General features: G+C 42.7%; 1 protein-coding gene across 5 annotated transcripts in view; it reads left to right on the top strand.

Annotated features, from left to right (window-relative positions):
* Positions 1-14543, top strand: part of Sfmbt2 (Scm like with four mbt domains 2) — a 212487-nt gene extending 197944 nt beyond the window's left edge. For all 5 annotated transcript variants that reach the window (XM_021723043.3, XM_005320295.5, XM_040276603.2 and 2 more), the window contains 3 exons: positions 354-611; positions 1572-1700; positions 9943-14543. In XM_021723043.3, coding sequence (XP_021578718.2) covers positions 354-611; positions 1572-1700; positions 9943-10083 — 528 coding nt within the window. In that variant the 3' untranslated portion in view covers positions 10084-14543. The remainder of the gene's footprint in view (positions 1-353; positions 612-1571; positions 1701-9942) is intronic.
* Positions 14544-23739: the final 9196 nt, after the last annotated feature.

Below are 23739 nucleotides of genomic sequence, written 5' to 3'. Positions count from 1 at the left end.
GCACCTGCCAACATTGGGTTTTAAAGTATGGCCCTTCCTGGCAAGTGACTGCTTTACAGGGAAGATTGGGACAGAATGGATAAAAGTGCAAAATAAGTACCCTCTTCCTGTTTGATGAACACAGCTTAGCTGCTTTGGCTAGAAAAGGGCCACCAAGCACTGACGTTGGGACTATGGGAGGAATGTCAGGCATCCCTGGACAAACCTGGCACAGGTTTTTACTGGCTGTTCTGGGGAGGAAACCATGCTGGGATCTGAGCCTGCACTGTGGCCTGTGGCATAGGCCACCCTGCTGTGCTCAGCGAGTCCCATGCCACCCACCCCCACACATAAATCTTTCCTCTTATTCCCAGGAAAGCGAAGAGGAGGACGCAGACCAGCTGGACGAAGATACTGCAAGTGAGGAGACCGGCTCTGAGCTCCGAGATGACCAGACTGACACCTCGTCGGCCGAGGTCCCCTCGGCACGGCCACGGAGGGCAGTCACCCTGCGCAGTGGCCCAGAACCCACGCGGCGGCCAGTGGAGAGGGCACGCAGGGGCCGCGTGGTGCAGACCACCCCTGCAGAGGAGGAGGACAAGGGTCCTGTGGCCAAGACTGAGGGCCCTGAGGTGAGCCCCCGAGCCTGGAGCACAATCACAGGGGCGATTTGGGAGGATTACAAGTTCAAGGCTAGACTGGACAAGGAAGTGAGACCCTGCCTCAAAATAAAGAAAATTGGGTCTGTGGCTCCATGATGGAGCCTCTGGGTTCAATCTGCTGCTACCAACCAACCAAACAACAGGTGAAACAGCAGCAGCCGATCTGGTGAAGCTCCCAAGTTGTTGGGGTCAAAGGCTTTGATGTCACTTGGGCAGACGAGTCCTGAAGCATGAGAAGGGAGCAAGGACTGGAGGAGCTCCCTCATTTCTGAAGGGTTTTTACTCCGCCAGGGCTTCTAGTCAGGAAGAGGGCAGAGTCTAGTGCTCCAGGTCCCTCTGAACACTGGGCTCCCCAAATCTCATCTCCACGTCTCCTGTTTCTGCCTGGCTTTTTGCTTCCCACTGCCTGTTGAGGGGTCACCTCTATGGTGTCATAAAACGTGTACCAGACCTCCCCATGGCAGATGGCAGCTGTTCAGGTGGTATGTGTCATTGGCCCCACCGTCACAGACATCCTAAGGAAGCTGGCTTTCTTGTGCACTTTCTCCCTGTAGCTTGTGATTATGAAAAGAGAAGGAAGATCAGTGAGTTCAGCACCCTAAACCAGCCAGAAGAAGGAGCAGGGTCCCCTTAGCATCCTTGTATCTAAACAGAGATGCTTCGTCCATAAGCAGGCCCAAGATTTCCCCGACCTGGGGCTTCAGGATGGGCCGTCAAGGCCTTTCTTGTATCTAACCTCTGAAGGCACAGGGGTCATTGCAGATGCAGGGGGAGTCACCACTGGGACACTTATGAGGAAACTCCCCAGAGGCTGTTTCTGTGGCTTGTTCAGGTGCCCAATGAGAGAGCCAGGGCAGTGATGACAGCATTAGAAGGACCCAGTGGCCACACAGTGTGCAGTGATGGTCTCCTGCCCTGCTTCTCCTGCAGGAAACCAAACAAGAGGAGGAGGGGAGGCTCGTCCTGGAGAGCAACCCGCTGGAGTGGACAGTCACCGACGTGGTGAGGTTCATTAAGCTGACCGACTGTGCCCCCTTGGCCAAGATCTTTCAGGAACAGGTATGGCGGCTGTGCAGTTATTGGTTCATGTGAGACTCCAGATCTTAAAGGAACACCCTGTCTTACCTGGCTTCTTCACGACTGCTAGGCGGGGATAGATGTTTCGGGTGCCCATTCAGCTGCAGTTGACACCTGTGAGGGTGTTCTTTGGTGCTGACAGGCAGGTGTGGGAAACCTGACACCCCATGCCCCAGAGCCTGGTTCCTGCTTCTCACTGTCTCACTGACCCCATGGGGATGAGACTCTTCTGATGGCACCCAACAGGGTAGGGGTGAGGGAAGTACTATTAACTGACAGGTGAGTAGTAGTGGTCCAGGCCCCATCTTCATTCTACACTGACCCCACAATGGTACACTTGCTTTTTTACTGTCCAGCAGGATGAACATCTAACTCCTGCTTGTACTTCTCAAATGCCACCTAGCTGGGGTGTTGGGGGTCCTGGTTGCAGCCTGGCTGGACTGGAAGTCAAGGCTGATTGCTGGGCCTTCCCTGGTGGGGAGTGGGCTGGGCCAGATCTCCCTAGGGCCTTTTCCTGCAGTACAGCCATTAGTTCTACAAGTGTTTTGTTAGTGCCTGTTGGCCAATCTGGGTTTCAAGCGTCTAAACTCTAAGGTTTGATTATATGAGGCACAGAAACAAATGACAACCACAAAAATAACCAAGAAATTCAGCACTGTGACATTAATTCAGGTCCCCAGGGTCATACCCAATCTTCCCTGTTTTTTCCAACATTCAGATTCCTTCTATTTGGTTTATAGATGATGGCCAGTGCTCTTAGTTCTGCTTGGCAAGAGAATAAGGAAATGTGTGTCTGCTGGACCTTTTCTGAGGGGAAGCCCTCCATCCAATGTGTCCAGGTTAATGCTGTTTTCGTCACTGTTTGCTTACTTTCTACATTTCTTTCATCACAAAACAGTTTAAAACCTTTAGTATTATGATGGACAATGTACAATCCATTGATGCAGTCTAGACCTGAAGGGAGTTTGTAACCTAGCAAATGAAATGGCTGTAGTTAGCTACAACAGCCAGACAGGTGACAGTGTGCCCTGACAAGAAAGGGTTTTCATTTCCATTTTTAAGTTAATCTGAAAGCAAACTGCCAATCTGCACACAAGCCACCTTGCATCATTCTGCCTCTGGCCTTGTCTAAAGAGTTCAAGTGTAAGCCTGTGGCTCAATTGACTGAAATCCTTGCATTGTTCCACAGTATAATCAATATCTGTCTTTTCAGAACTTGCATTAAAAAATACTGTTTTCCATATAATAAATTGAAGATATGTTCATCCAGTCTATTTTTAGATTTAACAAACCATAGTCTAGAAAGAGAATTTTTCAAGCATTAAGTCAGAAAAATACAAAAGGAAGGGTCTCTGGTTTCCCATGGAATTTCCCACTTTTCTCCAAAATCAATGTTGTAATGAATTGTGCAAAGCAAATTAATTCAGTTCCCAGCTCCCTCAAGTAGGGTAGTTCTTGACATTCAGACTTTTCTCCGGAGAAGTCCTGGAGGTGGAGCGATTCAAAGCTGTGTGATAAATTCGGGCTGAAGGAATGAATGGGACAAGACAGGCGAGTTCCCTCCTGGCCTTCTGACACTCGCTGACACTGGGAGGGGATAAACTGGGAGTGATTTTTTTTTTTTAACCTAAAGAACCCAGGGTAATGACCTTGTCCTTTATTACAACACACAAACAGAAAGAGAATTTCATGTCAGAGTTTAGGTGATGGGTTTTTGTGATAAGCCAAATCTTGGTCTTAAAAATAAAAAATAAAGCAATAGATGAAATCCTGTGAAATTTATTGCATAATGCAACATTTCCCCATCTGGCATTTATTTATTTATTTTTATTAGGGAATATTTTATTGCATATGAAGCCGACTGAAAACCCCATTTGTTCACATAAGTTCCCTGTGGCTGGTTGATACCATTTAAATTGATGAAATCAGCAAAGTTCACAACTTTCACAGGATTCATGATGGCATTGCAAAAAAAAAAAAAAAAAAAAAGGAAAGAAAAAAAACATTGTGTTAAAATATGTAACAAATGCCAATTATACAGGTTTTAATATGCTAATGTGTGTCTGTTGGCTCATTTATTTTTTCAACAATATTGACCACCTGTTATATGCTTTATGATATCCTACAAGTGTTTATGGAATGTGGTCCATTCTATATTGGCATTAAGTTTTGTTTTTGTTTTTTCTTGATTTAGCTTCCAGTGCCCACATTTAAATAAGAAATATTTTTCAGTTGAGCCAGAACAAAGGACTGATTGTCTCACTTCTAGATTTCAAGTTTCGGGAGCTCAAGACCATTTGTGCCAGGAGAGGTTAATAGGCTGGCTCATCCATACCTTGTATACATACATCCTAGTAAAGGAACGTGAAGCAAAGCTGGTAGAGAGAAAGGCTAAGATCCCACTGGTATAAAGTCCTCTCTTCTTCTAATCCTAAGCCCAGTTTCGAATAGAATCTCAGAACATTTCAAAGACATGAAATGTGACAGCAACATCCATGCTTGTAGACTAAAGCAGTCACCCCCCTCCCTCCAGCCACCTCTTCTAGCGTCACTGAAAAGCTTGGTCCTTCATTCAGACTCTCTTCCTCTTCTGAGAGCGAAAATAGGTAGGCTTTAGTTGATAAGAGTCTTATTTCCACTTAATTTTACATTCCGAATTAGGCAGTTTCACCTGTTATAATAAAAAGCTGTTGCCCGCTGGGCTGTGTGAAGTGCATGGGCACTTGAGTCCTTTTCTGACCATCAGACATTTAATTACTAATTTTTACTAATTTGTTCTATCATCTTTTGGCCCAGATGACACAGCTCTGATGTGGTGATGCCTCTGGTGGGTCACGGCAGGCGTTATCTGAGCTCTGAGAGGAACTAGAAGGAGCCCGGAGGCTTGATTGGCCTGTGTGCAGAGATCACAGTGGGCAAATGCTGACAGCGGTGTGCATTCCCTCCCCTGGGTGCTGTCAGTTCACAGACTGTTATAATCTTTAGGAGCGTTTGCAAAAATTATAAACTCCCCATTAACAGCACACATGCCTTTTATTTCTGGAATGTTATGGCAACCACTTAGGAAATCTATACTCTATAATTTTATGCTGCAAACATGTACATTATGTAGTAAAAATCCACACATCTATAACTAAAAAAAAACCAAACAAACACAAAACTCTAAATAGTGTTTAGCCTATTCGTTCACCTTTTGTGAATTAATCTGTTCACATACAATAAGCAGACTGCCCAAATTAGCGATTTACTTTTTTAAAAAAAATTTTCAGGATTGTTTATAAGTTTCCTTGCGATTGAGACTGTTTCCTCCTCTTTTTACTTCTCTTGACCTGAGCACTTCCATTGAAGAACTGCCAAGTCCTAAATGAAATGCTCTATCAAAATAAATGTAAATTTACCACATGCTGAGCATGGCTTTCATGTTATATGATTTATTATATTCTATTTCTTTAAAATTAGTAGTCCAGTATAACCTAATGAATGTTCTGCTAGCAATTCTGAATTCTGTAGGAGTGTATTTGTAAGAATTAAGTCAAGTGTGAAGTCTGGGGTGTTATTTGTGTAATCTTTTAGTGCAAAACAACTTCTTCCAAACCAAAGGCTAGGTAAGAGGGAGAGTAGGGGGATCCCTCCCTTGATCCTTGATGGCTGGGGATGTCACACCTATACTCTCTCCTGACCAGTTTTTTTTCATTCACCCATTTCCCTTCCTGCCCATTGTGAGGTGGACTAAGTGGGTCACATGTAGTCTGCAGCATGAGCAGGTCTGACACGGGTTAGGCATGTCTGTCAGCCACGATTCTGGGGTCCCTGAGGCTTTCCACAGTCCTCCCAACAACCCCAGCAGGGACTACCTGATAGTCGGCCATTAAACCTGACTTCAGGGCTGGGGTTGTGGCTCAGCGGTAGAGCGCCCATCTAGCACGTGCAAGTCCCTGAGTTCGATCCTCAGCTCCACAGAAAAACAAATAAATAAAATAAAGGTATTTTAGTTGTTCATCTACAACTAAAAACTATATATTAAAAAAAATAAACAAACAAAAAACCTGGCTTCTTCCAGCAAGCATTGTGGAAATCAGGGGTATGAGCTTATTCTCGGTGGCGTGGTCTTTTCAAAGTGATAATACCCAGGAGTTCTATTTTGCATCATTTAATGAGGATAGAAAATGGGTTGAAAACCTGAAAACCTAGAGGTGGCAGCGGTTGGGCTCTTAGGTGGCTCAAATAGGGACAAGATGCATTTTAACCACTTTTCCCCCCTTTAGTAATTGGTCCAGTTTTTAGTTAATTCTAACCAGACGGAGCCAGAATGAAGGAAGGAACTCTGTAACAAACCAGGTGGTTTAGCCTTGGCCTCCCTCCATCTTCCTGCAGATAGGAATTCCATTCAGTTCTTGTTTTCTCCTCACTTCTTAGTACCACATGCACCAGGTTTTCCATGTGGATTATGGGTAAATTGACTTCTTTGGGGGACAGGGGTGGGCATGTACTCAAAGGCATGGCCTCCCTGCACTTCTGTTTCAGCTAGCAGTTCACACCAGGGCATGTGGCCTCTCCTTCACCCTCTTCCTGCAGCATCAGAACAGAGACCTTTTTTGAAACCTATAGTGTGCCCCTCTGCTGCTGACTGGGCAGGGGGAAGTTGGGCCCAAGGCACTCTCATTGGCTTTTCTGCTTGGGGAAGTCTGAGGACAGGACAGGTGACCAGGTGGTTGGGTGGGGTGGGAGGGACATCTGGTTTGATAACGTCAGAGAATGCCATTTTGAGTCCCCAGACCTTTCAACACTCAAAAAGCATTTGTTGAGAAAATAAGTGATGATCCTCTACTTGAATGTAGTATATATTTATGTCAGTGACCTTCATTGAAATTGTCTGTAGAGAATGAGTTACATGTTAGGGCTGATTTTCTAATTGAATACATATGTCCAAGGAAGGCCATCATGTCCAAGTGTGGCTGTTAGAGACTTCTGTTGAGAGTTTAACATCAGAGAACCACAATTCTAGTTCCAATGTTGTCTCTAACCAGCTGTATGATCTTGGCTAGATCAGCTAGCTTTTCTGGTGGTTGATTTCCATCTTAAAAACAAACTTCTCTTTCCTTAGGCTCAGTTGCAGTGTGAGTCCCTTTCCTGTTCTGTTGATTTCATTGAACATGATGGTGAAGCCACCTGCACCACTGTGGTGTAACATCAGCCCACTGCACACTAAAAGTGTATTTCCATGAGACCCAGGGTGCTTAGAAGACTTGGTGTCCCTAGGCTGAAGCCTGTCTCTACTTTGATTTAACATATGTAGGTTTGGCTCCAAACATATCCCTGGCCAGGAAGTACCCTTCCTAGCTTCATGACCTTGAGCCAAACACTGTTTCTTCCAGTTCAATACTTTTTCAATACTTTTGATTCCTCCTTAGTTTAGTCAGCCTTATCAGTAGCCTTTGAAAAGGAATAAAAACAGCATGTGAGAGCAGTACAAGCAAAGGAGAAGAAATTTAAATGTAACCTAAAAAGTATATTGACATTTTATTAGTTTATCTTTCAGGATGTATTCCAGACTGATCTGTTTATTTTGTGGTTTGATAAAGTCACAGGGGTCTTTGTTGAGACATGGTGTCTAGCACCATACCTCATAACTAGTGTTCATCTGTGATTTTAAAATACCAAATTGCACTCATGTTGATACTTTTAAGTTAATGTGTAATCGTTTTGCCTTTGTACTTATTAGGGAGTATTGTGGCTTTTGAATCTGATCAGATAATAAATTATTCTTGCTCTTATTGTTAGTCCTTTGAACCTGATTGGATGATAAATTATGCTTACTCTTGATATCAGTCTTCTCAGGCTGCCATTTATACATACTTCGGTTTTTGCCTTAGATATTTTCAAGACAGTCAAATAAAACATTAGCTTAGGAAAACAACTCTAGTGTGAAATTCACTGATAGGTGATGTCTGAGTCTCATGCTCATGTACTGTTAAATGACTGTTAAGTCCTTGTGGTTTATGGAAGCCCTGGGCATAAAACTTCTCCACGAGACAGAAATTCTGGTATGCTGAGCTCAGTTTACTTCCACTGATTTTTATCAACACCTCAGGACTGTAATCTTTTTGAGATTACCTCCCTCCTCCAGAATTTGAAGACTCTTGGTTGATAGAGCAGATTGCAGTTAAGCATAATAGTCCAATCAAATGGCATCTACATAAAGATTATCATAGGAAGCAAGCTGGCTAAGAGACAGAGATGTTCCCCCAGTAGAGGTCAGGGCTTTGGAATGAGTCTTCATGTCCCTCTTCCTGTAGCAAATTACATTTAACAATGACTTCATGAATATCTTCATGGTACGGGACCCTGTGTGTAGATAAGGAGAGATAAGTAAAATCGAATGAGCAAATGGTCCTGTGTACAAGTAGCAGCTTACTCTGGACAGTTGTTTGTATGTAAATATGAGTGCGTGCGCAGATGTGGTAGTTATCTTCCTTTTACTTCCAGATGTAGGATTCCCTTGAGCATCTTTTGTAAGGTGGTGGTGAATTCCTCCAGTGTTTTCTTGTCTTGGAAGCCCCTTTTTCTCTATTTGTGAAAGATAGCTTATTAGTAGGTATAGTGTTCATGGTTGGCAGGGTTTTATTTTTTTTTTTTCTTCTGGCAGAATTTTGAACACTTCATCTCTTTATCTCCTGATCTATAGAGTTTCTGCCTAGAAATCTGTTCTCTAGTGGGAGATTCCTTAAATGTGATGAAGGAATATACTTTAGCTCTTTTTAGAATTCTTTGGATTTTGATGTCTTTTGAGCCTCCTGGATGAAAGTTCATATATTTCCTAAGATTTGGGACATTTTCAGCTCATATTTCATTGAATAGACTATGTATATATTTTTCCTTCTCTTCTCCTTCTAGAATACTCATTATTTGAATATTTATTCATTTAATGATGTCCCACAAGTTTTAGAGGTTTTCCTCTCCTTTCCTCCTTCTCTCCCGCCCCCCGTACTCTTGTCTCTTGGGTATTTCAAAAGACATATCTTCAAGTTCAGAAGCCCTTTCTTCTGCAGGATCTAGTCTGTTGTTGGAGCTCTCAACAGTTTTGTTTTGTTTTTGGTAATGAGCATTGAATCCAAGGGTGCTTAACCACTGAGCCATATCCCCTGCCCTTTTTATTTTGTACTTTGAGACAGGGTCTCGCTAAGTTGCTAAAGGTGGCTTTGAATTTGCTATCCTCCTGCTTCAGCCTCTGGGATTACAGGCATGTGCCACTACATGCAGCTCTCAACAGTATTTTTAATATAATTTACTGAGTTGTTCAACTTGAAGACTTGTTTGACTTTTTTTCATGATCTGTATCCCTTTGTTGAGTTTCTCATTCATATTGTGAACTGTTTTCCTAATTCATTGAATTGCTTGTCTGTTTGCTCTTGTATCTCATTAAGTTTCCTTCTAATTCTTTTTCAGGCATTTCATCAACTTCCTTTTCTCTGGTGTCTGTTGCTAGAGTTACTGTGCTCCTTTGGAAGCACTGGCTTTTTTATGCTTCCTGTGTCCCTATGGTGATATTTGTGCATCTGTAGATCCATTGACTCTACCAGCTTGGTGGCTTGTGCATTAAGAGATTTTCTCAAGGTGTCACTTCATTGGCTTTGGTTCCAGTTGAGTACCATAGTGTCATCTCTGTATAGCTTCTTTGGCTATATGATGGCTTTGGGTGTAGTGTGTGTGTGGCAGTGGGGACATAGAGCCTATCTGTTTCCATGGGCTCTGGTGGCTTGGGTGGGTGTGTCACCCAGAGCAGCGTGGGTGTTGTCCTCTGTGGAGGTCCATGCTGTGAGGTTGGCATATCTGTCTTTAACCTCTTCTCAGCCATCCTGATGGTGAAATGTCAGAGCTTGACAGTAAAGTTAGAGAGCTTTCATGTTTGATAGAGAGCCCTTTTCTAGTGTTCAAATTGGTAGAGGAAGGACCTGGCCTGGGCAAGGGAGAGGTTGCTTGGGAAGCCATGTCTGAAGCAGCCTACCACTTGAGCTCTTTATACCCACCAGAGTGGGCATGTGAATTTCAGAGCAGTGAAAATGTTCTTAGCAAAAACAGTATTTTACTGACACAAAGGTTAAACAGAATTTGATGGAACAAAAGTAGCACCTTCCCATAGTTGGCCCCAGGCAGAAGCCTGATGTGACCAGTGCGCCCCAGGTGTGGGATGCCACTTCTCTAACCTGGCTTTATTTTCTGGCAGGACATTGACGGCCAAGCGCTCCTCCTGCTGACTCTCCCCACAGTGCAGGAGTGCATGGAGCTGAAGCTGGGACCCGCCATCAAATTATGCCATCAGATCGAGAGAGTGAAAGTGGCTTTCTACGCCCAGTATGCCAACTGACTCCACCCCTGGGGACCTGGCCTGTGATCTTTTGTGATGCTTTGTGAAGGTTTTCAGGACTGAGAATTTGATTTTTTCCAGGATATATAAAGTGGTACATTCACTAAGTATTACCAAGAAGCCAGAGCCCAGCACCTCCCTCATCCACCAGCCTATTTGATGTTTCCGTGTTTTGAAAGCACACTGATGTCCTACAGGAGCAACTTCTACAGAGCATAATTACAGTTCTGCATCAGACCCTGCCAGGATATGGAAGAACTGCTCTGGATATCCACGTTTGGCCTTTCTCCCACCCCAAACCAGGCAGCTTCCTGAGAACAAGTTTTTCTAACCCAAGGCCCACGTTCTTTGAAAGCTGGGCTGAGTACATATGTGGCCAAGGAGGAGTCCCGACACCTTGCCAGTAGTTTTTACTGTACTTGTTCTCAGATGCTTCCTGTCGATACATGTGGCCCTGGTTTAGTGTCATGTATGGCACTGTGGATTGTTCTTGGTGGTAACTCCCTTCTCCATCACAGCTGTGGACACAGATGTTTCAGGATGTCGATCTAAAAAGACATGCTAAATGTCCACATCCAATTCTCTATCAGAGGTGCCTTTTAGACAGTACAGGGGGACAAAAGGAGGCTGGCATCTCATCAAATGACATCCTTGAGTGATTGAAGCCTAGAACATCTGTGAAGGCAAGCAGAGCCACACTATTACCATCATCCTAATTTAATGTTAAACAGGTCTGTGAGTGACTACTTTAGGGAAATGTGAAAATGTATATTGAAGGAAATGCTTAATTTCAGAGAGCAGGAATGGGAAGAGGTCTGGAGGAAGCATTTGGTGAACTAGTTACCTCCACTTAGAGGGATTACTGCAGCAGGTCACTCTGAGTCACTCTGAGCATTTCTTCTGACTTTTCCAGGCATGAGGAGGATGGAGACCCTTGAGCAGTTTGGTTAAATCAGCTAAGTTGTTTGCAGACAAATTGATGGCTCTGAGAGCTGGCTGTTCTTTTACACCCAGCACCTCCATGCGTTCTCATTCTCAACCCAAAGGGACTATTATTCTGATGTGGCTGCCTGCTGCCTTTTTAAAGTTACGCAAGGAAACCATACCTTCATGTTGTCCCAAAGTGAACAGAGGCTTTGTCCCTTTTTGTTTGTTTGTTTTACTTTGTGGTTATTTTGTTTTAAATAACTATGTTGATATTTTCCTTTGACTGGCATCTCAACTGCTCCAGTAATATGGCACGGTGGGCTCATTAGCTACTCATGGTTCAGTGACATTTATAAGGTGTTTGAACTTCAATTGGTTGAACTTCAATTCCTCCCGCTAACCTTTCTTAATATTCCGTAACAGTTACAGATGAAAATGGAAAACACATATTTTATGGCTGAGACTTTTTAGTCTCCCCTTTAGCTGATTCCTACCCGCAAGTTTTATAAACATTTGGTGAATGGACCTGCCTGGGGACCTCTGGTGGAAGGAGTCCCACATGGTGTTGGAGGATGGACATGTCCTTGGTGATTGATGGTCAGCTTGCAGAAGGATATCTGACTTCTAAAGTCTTGACCTCTCTTCAGTTTCCCACTTCTGCCTTCTCAGCCACCTTATTGTGGTCTTAAGAGCTCAGTCCTATGGAGTTAAACTTGGTCTGGTGATTGGAAAGGGTGTCCATTTCAAGATCTGTGGCATTTTCTCTGTGCTCACTCCTTTATGATCCTTCACTGGGGTCCTTTCGAGCTGAGATGTTTCTACTGCATTTGAAAATGGGGATGAAGACATGTGGCTACAGCATCATATTGTACTTTGGGAACAAAAGTCACCTTCTTGTGCCCTTTCCAGTAGTGACATGGAGGAAGAGGTGCTACATCAGAGTAAGGAGGTCTTCTGGAGTCTCCTGAGCTCACCCAGAGAGCCAGAGGACCACCCATCAGGAAGCCCAGGGTAGAAGCAGCCACCATTGCTGGGGAAAACTTCTTGCTTCCCAGGAGCTCACCATCCAAAACTCTCCTTATCCTTTTGACCTGGAGATTAACTTCATTCTTTCTTTGTGGTACTTCAGTTTTGTGTCCACATACTGAGGAGACGGCTGTGACCAAAGCAGAAGAGAGCCCAGTCACCCTGGTGCCATCATGGAGGTGTCTGTGTGCCATCTCCCAGCCCTCCAGGAGAGCTGGGAAACATTTGAGGACCAAGGAAATGCATTTCCTCTGAGAGTGACCAGTGTCCCTATGAACTTGGATTCTCTAGGGATTCCACCGTGTTTCACATCAGCAGCAATTCTGTCACAGAATTGTAACGTGGTTTTCATTTCTGTCTGGATTCACCTCTCACCAGCTTCTTTCTTAAAGATAGGACCAGTTTCCGGAATATTTTGCTGTGTTGTGTCCTTGTTGCTTACGGCAGAAAAAAAAAAAAAAACCCAAAACAAACAAAAATGGATTTTACTCATATACCCCCAATGCCACCACTGCCCAGAAGCCAAAAATGTCTTGGTCTAAACAACAGTAGACAATGAACCCTGCTCCTTCCCTGGATGGCACTATTTCTTTATCTCTCTTTGATCATCCTTTGGGACCAAATCCTTTCCTGTATGCACCTGGACTGTGTGTACATCACGCCACTCATTACCTCCTAGGCTGGCCGAGCAGACCCCTCGCAGGCTGTACCGTGTAAGCAACCCAAGAAACAAACACCACCTCAGCTGTAGGGATGAGAGTCCATCGCGCAATCCCACCCTGAAGCTAAGGGCACATGTTTCAGCCCCTGACTTCTTGACTCATTTGTACAATGTTGTACAAGAGAATAAAACCTACCAACCTGAAAAGAGCAGGGTACCACCGGCATGACGGAGCTGCTTTGGTTCTCAGCAGCAATCCTTCATCACGGAGCTCCTGGGCTCGGAGAACTCATCTGTCCTTTGATCCAAGTTTGAGTCAACAGAGTATTTGAGCTGTACAGCAATTTAGATTCTTCTACCTTCTTTGATCATATTTGAAAGATCATTTCCTGGGTTCACTTTGATTTGTTGCTCCATAAATTAAAAATGATTCACACCCCAACACTGCCACCTCTGACCTTTAGTACAATCTCTAGGTTGATTTTGGTCAGCCTTTTGAAGATTGGTCTATTTGCTAATTTATCTCATAGAATTTTGAGTGTTGTATGAAGCAAGTGCTGGGTTTGCCTTCTTATACAAAACACCCCTTTCTAAGTTTTGGAAACACTAGGGGTTTTCATACTTATTTTCTAGAACACCCATTTATATTTATTTCTGTATATAGAACTAAAAGCAAAGCACAGTAGGGTTAAGGTCCTCATTGTGGGTTGAACATTATGGCTGCTTTCGGGTTAGGATGATAACTTCTAGGCTCCAGTTACTCTGTATTCTGTCCTTGAAAGCTGTGATTGGGTGTGCAGTTATTTGGAAGGAAAAATAGTAAATTCAGATGTCTGTGGTGTATAAGGAACAAGTCTGTAGAGAGGTCCATCCTGCCCGTGTCTCTTGCGATGTAACAACAGCAAGGGAAAGCCGTGTTGGCACCTATTACATACAGTTCAGTGGTTGTCTTTTTTAATTCACTGTTCATCTCTGTTTCAACGTTTTCTGAAAATTACTCCCTTTAATTTGGCGAAAACTCCAAGTTTGATCAATTCTTGAAGCTTTCATCACTAGACTGGTTTGCCACTTATCCTAACTATGGGATGATAAAATCAAATTGTACTATTTTTGAACTGTTTTTAACAACAACAACAACAAAATAATTATCTAAAAATGATAATTGCTAATACTTGGTTGCCACTTTGGGTGTTGGCTCTAGTTTAAATGATAGACAATAACTCAAGCAGCTTTCGGAGCTGTAGTCTTCTGGGGTTTTTGTTTTGTTTTGTTTTTGTGTGTTTTGGTGGCGAGGGATCAGCACCAGTGAGCATACCGATGGCTTCCCGTCACCAAAGCAGGTGAGCGCTTCGCGTGGGCTGGAGAAACTCACTGAAGAATAAGGAACATTCCAGGACAGTCGTTTGCTGAAAAAAAAATTCCCTTTGGATGGAAAGTGTGAGGCAAATGTTTTAAATAATAGCAAGGATAGTCATCCCATGTGTTGTTCGCAGTGGAAGCTAGCATGATATATCTAGAAGCATAAACTCCCTCATTGTGAATGTCGAAAGCCCTGTTAACTTTTCTGCATTCCAGTTCAAATAGTTTGTATTGAGGTTTGATTTCTATCTTGTGTAGGTTTTGGTGCATAAAAGGGAAGAATCAGTGACTTTACTTTTGAAATTTGCAGGACGAAGGGCATGCTGTTAGTTTGCTGTAAGATTGTATTCTGTATATATGTTTTCATGTAAATAAATGAAAATCTATATCAGAGTTATATTTTAATTTTTATTCTAAATGAAAAAAAAACCCTTTTTACTTGAAAAAATTGTAAGCCACATTGTTAATAAAGTAAAAATAAATTCTGTGATTGTGTTTGTGTCTTCATGTTGAAGGTTATTGAATATTATATTTAGAGTCTGTGTCACAGTTGTTTTGTTCTGAAGTTTTGGTTTTGCCATGAAATAAACATCTGTTTTTAGGCTGTCAGCAACCGTGGCACTCAGAGTCCTATGTGACCTTGCAAAGTCACTTCTTAGCAACTGGTATTTATTCTTTTGTGTTGTTCAGACATTACTGATATCCTCACATGACAGCCCCTGGCCATCTGGATTTCAGTCATATCGTTTTTCCTATAATTGTCTGGTGCTTTAGTAGAAGTATTGATTTATTTTTACAAAAGCCATAATTAAATAGCTGTGTTCACCTTTATCTTTTCTTCTTCCAAATTAGGTCTTGGCATCCAAGTTGGAAAGGGAAGGGATCCCTTTGCCCCGAGCCCCATTGTGGGGCTCTATTGTGGTGGAGTGCACTCCTTCCTCTCACCACTAGGGGGACACCACCCAGGGACAGAAGCAAGGAGGGAGGGAGTTGAGGCACCCAGGTGGTGCAGGTATGAGACCCAAGTCACTTCTCCTTTCTTCAGTCCAGTCAGTCTCCAGTATTTTACTTCACTTTTTCCTTTAACTGCATCTTGGGTTTTGTTGTTTGTGGTTTTGTTTTGTTTTTGGTACAAGGGATTGAACCCAAGGTGCTTTACCACTGAGCCACATTCTCAGCTCTTTCTATATTTTATTTAGAGACAGGGTCTCACTGAGTTGTTAAGGCCTCCTTAAGTCACTGAGGCTGGTTTGATCCTCTTGCCTCAGCCTCCAGAGCTGTGGGGATTATAGACGTGTGCCACCCCACCAGCTCCATTTAAATATGTTCTTTTACCCTGCTCACAATCAAGTTCTGCATATGGGAGTTTTTATTTTGTTTTAATTATGAAATCATTTTTAAATAGTGAAGAGTTAAGGAAGGCAAACAGGAAAGTATTGTTCATTTTCTCAAATGTACCAGAGCAGATAGATAAAGGATTGTGTAGCCCAATGTGGTCCTTGCATTTCTATTTGTACTTGGAGATATTTGAGAACAGAAGTTTAAGCACTGACTATGTAATAAAACAAAATGCAACCTGCACCACCCTTCCAGGTTCTAAATTGAATGAATCAAAACAAAACAAACTACTTTTCCATGTTGCAAGCAAAAACCTACTTTTAAATTCTGCCATCTGGCCTGGCTTTTTACAACCTTCTGTTCACTAGGGTTACTTCCCCTTTACCCTAGGGTTTGTGATGTGGCTATTTTAAGTTTAAGGAACGTAATCCTTGCTGGAGGTTCAGAGACAACATTGAGAAAATATTATTTAGGTGGACATGACCCAGGGTGAGTCCACGTGAGACCAGGCTGTTTATCAGTGAGATGAAATTCTACATCAAAATAATAGATGAGCCAAGAAGGTTTATTAGGGAATAATTTCACCGAGAGGTTTTTGTGACATCAGCCCAAGCACATCCCATATAACCTATCTCATCTGTTGCGTCAGAGTATATGGCTCAGTGTTCTCTTGCTGTTAGAAATAAATGACAATTTGTAGTAATAAACAAAAAGCTTTACTTTGTTATTCTGAAATGAGACCAACACACGATGACCACTGCCACCATGCCTCCCCAGCCAGCCCCAAGTATTTGTTTTGTGACAGTAATGCTGTCTTTTTTTTTTTTTTTTGAATTTTTGGAATAGTGGATATACTACAGTTAGGTGTACATTGTATGTTTGTGTAGAGAGTGAACAGGATAAAGACAGACATTGGCGAGGAGGAAGACTTTAAGTATTGCACTTATTGCTGGGTTTGAATACTTTTTACCACTTGCCAGGTATGTAACACAAATCTCAGTTTTCTGGAAAAGGTAGGTATTAATACATCCATGTGTGGTTGGTAGGAAGACTAGATATTGGATAAATACTGCATGATTCTAAGCAATGTTAGCACATGGTAGCTAAGTCAGGTATCCAGCTTCATCAGGCACCGTCAACTCCTTGGCCATTTGCTCATCAGAACATCCTGGCCACTGTTGCCACTATGTCTTTCATGCACACCTCAGCAGGAGCCTGGACCACCCAAGACACCCACACTCCATCTAACCCTTGAGAGTTGTTTACTACCCATCATTTCTGAACTGTGTATCATTGGAAGCAGGATGGACTTCTCCAGCAACTGACCAGCAGGGTGGGTGACGACTCATAGATAAGAGGCACTTAAAGTTCTGGAGTACCCACCTGGATCTGGAAGGGAGAGAGGACCTCCTGTCTCCCCTGCACGGTGCTTGTGTATGGCTGCCCTGCAACTTTTTTTTTGGAATTTTTGTGACATCCAGATGTTGGGCCTTCCAGATGTTGGGCCTGTGACATCTCACTTGATGGAGAAGCCACCTGTGTTTGCTCAAGCGGAGGCCATCACCATAGTATATTACCTTGTATTTGCTCTCCTTTCACCTTGCCTCATTTTCCACTTTGCCTTATTTCTGCTGCCTTGGTATTTTATTCCACAATAAAATACAACAATAGAGACTTTGCCTGAGACAGGGTTATCTTTTGCATTCCAGAGGAGACAGTTTTTGCCAAAGGTTTTCTAGAAAACGGTCCATGAGGATGGAAATCTGGAATCATTGCCACCTGTCTGAAAGTCACAGGGACGGACACCTTTGCTCTTTATAAGTAATGAATAACACAGTCAGACACTGAGAGGTGTCATGATCACTAAAGCTTTTGCTTCTGGCAAATTTGAATAAGTAGCAGGTGGAAATCAGGGCTGTGGGAGATTACATGCCATTGCTTATGGTGGGGGCAGTGTAATGTTAATAAAGGTGGTGTGTAGGTAATGGTATTTGGCATCCTCAAAAAGGAAAATGAGAGGCTTAGGGAAGCAATTTATCACCTCAAGAGTCTCTAAGGCAGCGTTCAAAGACTCTTTCATCTTATGAAGCCAGAAGGAAGACCCACTGAAAACCAAGCCCAGGACCTGGTTAATAGAACGGCAGAGTTGCAAAAACAAAACAAAATGAACAAAAACATGTATCCCTGACAGGTATCCTTTCAAAGTCAAGGCCCTGCTAGGGACAGAATAAAAATTTAAAAATTGAAACCCAAATGAGTCACTTACTATATAAGTCAAGAATCTTGAATTTCAAGTTCCCTAAACCCTTCTGGTTGGAAGAAACAGCCACTTTCTCTAGACAGAAATACTCCCTTTGCCTGCACCATAGAACAGCTCCACCTGACACAGATGGCGTTTGCAAAATGACATTCTTCTTGAGGTGTGTTTCCCTTTAACTCCTTATTGCTTTCACAGCAACAGATTTAGGTCTCAGCAGAGCCAGGTGGAGAAATGCAAACCCTGATCTAAGACGATAGTCCAAAGGCCACAGAACTACAGGATGTGGCTAATGTACACTGTGGGAGTTGATGAGGGTGCTAGAACCAGTAGGACAGGATATGAGACTCAGTGTGGGAACATTCGTAATACTGAGCACTCACCTGTGACCTGGAATTCAGCATTCTAAGAAGGACTTGGAGCCAGTCTAATGGTTACCTCAGATGACTTCCAGATGTTGGGCCTGCAGTAAATGAGATGGAAATGCCAGCCTGTCCTTATACTATTGAGGAAAGGGGCAAAGGCTAGAAGTACAATGAATATGCCATATAATTTAGGAGTAGGCTCACCTGTTGACCATCTTCACATTTGGCTGGTCCATGGTACCGATGACATCATGCCAATTGGACCTGGTGAGCAGGAAGCTTGGCAAAACACACTCATTTTAGAGGGTGGAAGGTAAACATCACAAAAACTTAAGGACCTGTCCCAGTGATGAAGATTTTAGAAGTCCTATAGTTAGGGGCACCCCAAGAAATTCTCTCTAAGGTGAAGAATGGGTTATCCTTTCAAATTTTTACTTGTAAGAAGGGTATAATGCTTGGTGGGAAAGTTTGGAGACAGCACATATGCACCTACATATAATGGTCTGAAATATTTATTGCATGATTTGGAAGACTGCCAATTAAGTGGGGTCTGGGGGAAGGTGGACTCGGGCAAGTTCAGGTTGCACTGCCAAACCTGTAACCCAGCAGAGTCAAAGGAGCAGGATTTGTCCACAGTGGGTAAGGATTATGTATGACATCCCTAGTAAGGCTAGATAGAAGACTCCTAGACTTCTGGAATAAGTTCAAGCCTTCCGTGGCAAGAAAAGGAAAAAAAAAAAAACAAGACAAACTCTCTTATGTTGGAAAGAGCTCTGGGATGCTTCGGGGCCCTGAGAGGCTATGACTGGCTCTCCATGGGACACCACATGAGTTTTCAACCTGAAATACTCACCACGGTCTATGGGCTCTAGGATCTATCAAGTTAAAAGATAAGACAAACAAGAACAAGGGCAATCCAGGTGTGATGGCACTTGTACATTAGACACCAGGCTTGAGAAGGTCCGTTAGGTATGAACCTGTGTCAACTACTGTCTGTTCCTCAACTCACCCCATAGCTTCATGAGGAGGAGGCTCTTGAACCAATCAGTGGAGGGCGAGAGAAAGGACTAGGGTATGGTTCATGGATGGGTCCATGCGATATGTTTACCAACATATTGAAGGACTGAAGGATAATGGCAGGTATAGCTATAAGCAATAACTTCAAATCATTCACTTCATGAAAAAGGGGATGTGGCTTGAAGTACGGAAGTAGCACTGACTCCTGGGCCATGACATGATGGCTGACCAGAGGGGTCTGGGAGTGAATACTAGAAAACTGGGACAAGAAGGGCTGCAAAATAGATAAGTGAGTGTGCCAATGGGAATGGGAAAAATCTTTTTGTAGCTTTTTGTGTTATGTTGATGTTCCCAAGAAAGAATCTGTTACAGAGCAGATCTCAACAACTAGGGGGCTGGGATAACCTGTTCTGAGGCTGTCGGCCAGTGTCTTTCAGGGATCACCACTGCTTGTGCATGAGTTCCCAAAGAGAGAGGACCCATTGTGATGGGAATGAATGTTCTACATGGGCCCAATCACATGAGCTTCTCAACAAGGTTGAGTTAGCCACTGCCTCAGCTCACCATTCCATTTTCCAACATCTAGGACCTTATCATAGAATCATTCTTTGAAGAAACCAGCCAGTCACCTCTTGTTGCAATGGACTTCTTTCACCCTATAAAGGAGAGTAATTTGTCTTTATCGGAACTGATACAGATTCTGCTAAGGTTTGCATTCTCTGACTTCAGCACTCCTGTCTTCACTGCTTGAGGATCACAATGCTCAATTCATACACAAGGTAGCTACATATACAGTATTGCATTAAGTCAATAGACCCATTTTATGGCAAAAATATTACATAGTTATTTAATCCTATTCATAATAAATTTGCATAATTATGAGATTTTATGATAATTCACATGCCTATGGGATTAGCTGGTATCAACATGTACTCCATCACCTAGAAGCGGTCAGCCTGGTTGACCAGGGGAACAGCTATGGTATCAGTTGGGAAGTGCCTGCTGTAGGTATGGGGTGCCATCTTCCCAGCTTTTACATTTGCACTGAACTATTGGTTCCTATATAGTACTATGCTCCCAAAAGCCTAATGGTGCAGGTGGACCCAAAAAGTGGAAATAAGATTGGCTCCTATCACCAGTGAATGACTCATTTGTTGACTGTTTGCCATGTGGGACACAAGGTACCGTTGAACTGCAAGCTGTGGCACTACCCCTGGCTTCTTTGACTTTCTCAGACAAGAGGATTGTCAAGCAAAGAAAACAGTCATGCGCTTAATTGCTATGAAGAGCTAAGGTTGGTGCTACACATGGAGACAGGGAAGAGAATGTCAGAAGCAGGGGATTCCCTGGGACATATCATATGTTCATGTGGTCACTAGTAATTTTGAATAAGGAATTGAGACACAGGGCTGAACAGAGACAGGCAAGACAGCCTAGAATCCTTGGTAGTATAAAGGTCTGGATCATTCCACCAAACGAGAATCCAGACTGATCAATGAACTGACACAGGGTGAATCCATAATGCTTGGTAGAGGAAAGAGCTGATGAGTTTTAATTAACAGTCCTGAGACTTGCAATGTCAAAGAGGAACTTGGCTTCCTAACCTGTATGTCCTTTTATAGAAGATAACTGGCTAACACACCTGGAAGAACTAGACTTGTGCTTCCCTTCTTGGGGTGGGGAGACTGAGGGCATCTTTTCAAAGGAAAAGAAAGTTTCAATACACCTGAGTGCCTGGGGACTGGGGGTATTGTGTCGATGCCTGCACTTCTCCAGCTTCCCTTAGCATCAACTGCAGCTTTATGAGCCTAGACCCAGCCTCTGTTATCTCCTGTCCCAGTTCTGCTAGCTGTCTTGGTTTCCCCCAAGGTCATTTCTAGCTCCCGCTTGACCTCTCTTCCTGTGGACCATGGTGCCAGCCACAGCTATTGTGGTGCTCAGAACCCACTGTACCTGATCTATCCAAGCTTAGGTCCGCCATCATTTACAGACCCAGTTGAAGCAAGGTGGTATAGAATGTGGCTGCTTCAGGTAACAGATTTGGAAGTGCTAAGGAGTTACTATCTCATGGGACAAACTGTCATTGATATACAGGATGCAGCCAGTAAATAAATTCCTCTTCCATACTCTCCCAGATGCACTTTGTCCCATATGGTGGCTCTGCAGTCTGTCCAGGGACATCCCATGTGTCTGAGCAGCTACTTGTGCTTTCTGACAGAACCACGGCCAACTCCATGATGCATAATTGGCATTTGGCTTCTCTCCTTTCATGCCTAACTTTTGTTAACTTGGGAGAGCTTCCTCCCCTCCAATGAAACATCAGTTTGTAAACTTTTTCTTGGGGTCAGTTTTCTAGGGAACTCAACAGAAACAGTAGGCATTTGAAAGTAGCTATTATTACACTTATATACACAATTTACAAGTAATAATGACAGAATATTTTAGTGTCATTCAACAAGTCAGTTGGAGCCTGGGAAACCTTCCAGCCTTCTGCAGTTGGGACGCTCCTAACCTGAGGCCTTTCTGGAATGGGTTAGAGGTTAAAATAAAAAAAAAATGTTCTTTCTGATTATTAAAGTAATATGTATGCATTAGAGAAAATTTGGGAAGTAAAAGATGTTATTAAATTGCCCATTATCTCATTATGTTCAATTACCACTTTATCAGCTTTTCATCTACATTTACAACACAATAGTAAAATCAACTTGTTTATACCGTTTGAAAAATGTTCACTAGTGTTTCGCAACCATGTTCCATGAGGTGGAGTCAATATTTTTATATATTAGCACTTTCCATTTTAAATGTTTAAATAAACTTTTAAATAATTCATGTGCTATGACAATGCATATGTATTGCTCACTCAGCTTCTAAAAACATTGACATTTTGCCATTTTTGCTTCACATTTCTATATCTTTCTCTCACTGATCTCCTGGATTCTGTTTCCCTCCTTTATATTTTTTAATGAACACTGTTCTGATTTTGATGCTTCAGCTTCCTAAGTGTGATTGTTATATTGCAGCATTTGAATATAAACATGAAAATGTTACACTATTTTCATGGGTTTTTACATTTTTGGTTAGTGTTACATCTTATTGTTCTTCATCCTATTAAAACTTGCTCTTTTTGCTCTATATTATGGTTATGACATTAATACATATTAATATACATATCTCTAATTCACTGAGTTTTCACTGTTGCATAAATTTCAATGATACATCACGATTTATTTATTCATTCTTCTATTGGTAAATCTTTCCCAGGCTTTCACATTTTGGAGACTATTGCCATGAACCTTTTGTGTATGTCTTCTGAAGACAGGTGTCAGTGTCTCTGCAGGACACCTCCCCAGGTGGGATTGCTGGACCTGGGAATAGATACTTTGCCAACTTTACTGGGTGTGGCCAGCGTTAGTTCCGGTTAGGGTACAAGTTTACACTCTTTCCAGTCATGCATGAGAGTTGTTCCTACCACATGTCCTTGTCCATACTCAGGGGAATTTTTACTTATTGTTAGTCTGACCGGTGGGGATGGTAACTCAATGTAATTTTGATTTGTGTTTCCCTGACCATTGGTTATATTCAGCATCTTTTCATCTGCTTATTAGTCATTCAGGTTTTTATTTTTAGTAAATTACCTTTCCATAAATTTTATTGATTCTCATGGTGTGTCTCCTCTCTCTTTCTGATTTACAAGGGATATTTTAAAAATCACTTGTTGGCATCCCATATTAATTATTGTTAGCAATTTTGTTTCTCCCTTCTCTTTTTTTATTTTGTCCTTTGCAATTCAGAAGTTTTCTTTTTTAATTTAATGTATTTCGATGTATCAATCTCTTTGTGGTTTTTGCTTTTTTATTTAAGAAATCTTCTTTACTCTTTTTTTTGAGAGAGAGAGAGAGAGAGAGAGAGTGAGAGAGGAGAGAGAGAGAGAATTTTTAATATTTATTTTTTTTAGTTCTCGGCGGACACAACATCTTTGTTGGTATGTGGTGCTGAGGATCGAACCCGGGCCGCACGCATGCCAGGCGAGCGCGCTACCGCTTGAGCCACATCCCCAGCCCCGTCTTTACTCTTAAAAAACATTCTTTATGGGCTGGGGATGTGGCTCAAGCGGTAGCGCGCTCTCCTGGCATGCGTGCGGCCCGGGTTCGATCCTCAGCACCACATACCAACAAAGATGTTGTGTCCGCCGAGAACTAAAAAAAATAAATATTAAAAATTCTCTCTCTCTCTCCTCTCTCACTCTCTCTTTAAAAAAATATTCTTTATTATTGTAAAAGTTTGAAGATTTTGTTTTTTCAATTTCTGTAGTTTTTTTTGTTTGTTTGTTTTTGTCTTGCGTTGCCAGTGTTACCCAGAATAGTGGTACCAGTTCATGTCCCTACCATGAAAGAATCATCTCTGCTCTGCATCCTCACTGACACTGGGCAGTGGTTTTATTTATTGTCCATCTGATGAGTACGGAAGTGGTATGATGCAAGGTAGTGAGATTGCTCAGCTCTATTTCAATTGCCCAGGCCTGGCCTTCCCCTGCCACCCGACCATCCCACCTGCACCATGTCCTAGGCCCGGCCTTTCCCTACTGTGTCACATTTCCAGTTTACATTGTCATGTAGGTTTGTGTGTGGCTCTGTGCTCTGTTGCCTTCTTCTGTTCGTCTGTCCCTAACTAACGATTATGGCTTTATAACAACCCTTGAAACATGA

Source organism: Ictidomys tridecemlineatus, chromosome 10 (assembly GCF_052094955.1).
Source record: "Ictidomys tridecemlineatus isolate mIctTri1 chromosome 10, mIctTri1.hap1, whole genome shotgun sequence".
NCBI classification, from domain to species: domain Eukaryota; kingdom Metazoa; phylum Chordata; class Mammalia; order Rodentia; family Sciuridae; genus Ictidomys; species Ictidomys tridecemlineatus.
Note: the sequence above shows the minus strand (reverse complement) of the source record. Positions and strands in the feature narration are given on the sequence as shown.